This window comes from Acanthisitta chloris, unplaced genomic scaffold, assembly GCF_000695815.1.
Source record: "Acanthisitta chloris isolate BGI_N310 unplaced genomic scaffold, ASM69581v1 scaffold39572, whole genome shotgun sequence".
NCBI lineage: Eukaryota > Metazoa > Chordata > Aves > Passeriformes > Acanthisittidae > Acanthisitta > Acanthisitta chloris.
In genome coordinates, this window is record NW_008660577.1 from 1281 (window position 1) to 3282 (window position 2002).

General features: G+C 58.1%; 1 protein-coding gene across 1 annotated transcript in view; it reads left to right on the plus strand.

Annotated features, from left to right (window-relative positions):
* Window positions 1-202: 202 nt before the first annotated feature.
* The window catches only part of LOC103797639 (anthrax toxin receptor 2-like), a gene marked incomplete at both ends in the record, with an annotated part of 9238 nt that continues 7438 nt past the window's right edge, over window positions 203-2002 (plus strand). Inside the window, one exon of the mRNA XM_009069861.1 lies at window positions 203-281. Coding sequence (XP_009068109.1) covers window positions 203-281 — 79 coding nt within the window. The remainder of the gene's footprint in view (window positions 282-2002) is intronic.

A 2002-nucleotide genomic window follows, 5' to 3' on the forward strand; every position in this document is an offset into this window, starting at 1 on the left:
CTGGAAAAGGTGACACTGAGTCACCACAACAGTTGTGGGTGTCTGTGCAGTCACTGCAGGCAGCTCGGAGCCCCAGCACCACTGTCCCCACGGGGACACGCTGCGGGCACAGAGCCCCCGGAGCAGGAACGTGTGTCCGTGGAGCAGGAGTTTGACTTTACTGACTGTGCCATGCCTGCTCATGTTTACTCTCTCTTTTCAGAATCCTGGAGGTCTTGGTGAGCTTGAATGAGGGTCAGTCTTTCATGTCCAGCTCGCTAACCATCACTGCTTCAGAGTGTGTAAGTAAAGGGCTACCACAGTCTTGTGTAAAATCCCCAAATCCTGTTTCTCTCTGGGTTTTCCGTTGTGTGGCCTCAGTCGACGATCTCTGTGGCTTTCAGAACCCCGGGAGGCTGCCCTGCCTCAGAGACCCTGCAGACAGGCTGTGTGCTAAGGCCAGGGGGGACAGCACCTGAGACCCATCCCAGCTCCCCTCAGCAGTGTAGGCAGAACCTTGAGACTGCGGCCTGTGTGTGCAAGGGGTTGCAGAACTACAGGAGGGGCCTGACACTGCCCTCTGGTCCCTGAGGAGGAGTGTAGGCCCTTAACTCTTAGTTAGGGAAGACACTGCCCAAGCACAGGCTGAAGGACCTCAGTTACCTCTGGGTAAGGCAGTGTGAACATCCTGCTCAGTCTGACCACACGTTACAGAAAAGACACTAGGCAAACCACACATTGTGCAGCCAGTGACTCTTCTAACTCCATACACAGATCTTTTTCCTCTCACATTTCTCTCTGCTGACTCCTGCATGGCACAGGAGGACAGCCGAGATTCGTGAGGGAGACACAGCCCCGGAGCGAGCTGTGCCTTTAAGTGTGTCTCATCTGAAGCAGCTCTCGTCAGGGTGGAGCACACGGCAGTCCCTTCTGCTCCTCTCCACGCAGAGCTGCAGCAGGAGTTCTGTCGCTCCTCCGTCGGCAACCCCCCAGAGAAACAAGGACTCGTTTCTTCCGGGCGTGTAACACCTCAGCAGCTGCTCAGAGTCTCAGTGTGCCCTCAGCCTGGGCAGGGAGAGCTGCCTGAGCCGAGCTGGAGGGACACTCTCCCCACATCACCTCCTGGTGCTCCTCAGCACCTCAGCCTCAGCCCAGCGCGTTGTGGAGCTGTGGAGCTGCAGGGCTGCCCTGCCTCGCCCTGCCAGCCCCTGCCCTGCCCTGTGAGAGCTGCCAGGGCTGCACTGCGAGCTCAGAGCAGAGCTCTGCTGGGCACAGCCTCCCCTCGAGCCGCTCTGTGGGCACAGGGTGCCCTGGCAGGCAGCAGAGTACAGATGTGCACGGGCAGGAAGAGCTGCTGTGCTGCTCAGCAGCTGTTTTGGTCTCTTTTTGGTTTCTGCTCTTGGCCTGTGTGGCAGCAAAGGCAGCTCCACACAGGAGCTGCTGTTTCCATAGTAGCAGATGGGCAACTCAAGAAATGGGTCACTGAGAGAACTGCTCACTAATTCTGGGAGCTGAGCAGCTGATGGCTGGCTGGGAGATGAGTTCCAAGTCACAGCCTCCCAGCAAACACACGTTGCAGTGCTGAAAGCAAACACAATTGCACTGCACCAGGCCCTGTCACACCTCCTGTGCCGCCCCGCGCAGCCCTCCCCGCACGGACACCGCAACTCCCTGGGCACCTCCTGCCCTTCTTCCCAGCTGAAGGCCAAATAGCCTCTCTCTTCCTAAGGACACTGTTGTGTTTGTGGCCGTGTTGTTCTAACACCACCAGGGTAGCAATGGGTGGGAGGTGTGGGGGCGCAGGGGGAGTTCTCCAAGTGCTGCTGGAAGTAGAAGACCTGCTCAGAGTTTCAGGGCTGAAGAGCACTACTACAGGGAGTTAGGGTGCTGCAGCCTGTGCAGGTGTGTACTGTTAGCAGAGAGGCCTAAAAATCCCTCCCGCCACCACACAGCCCCGTGTCCTCGTGCAGAAGGGCACCTCATCCACAGGCTCAGGAGGAGAGTTCCCCTGTCCATGGGTAAG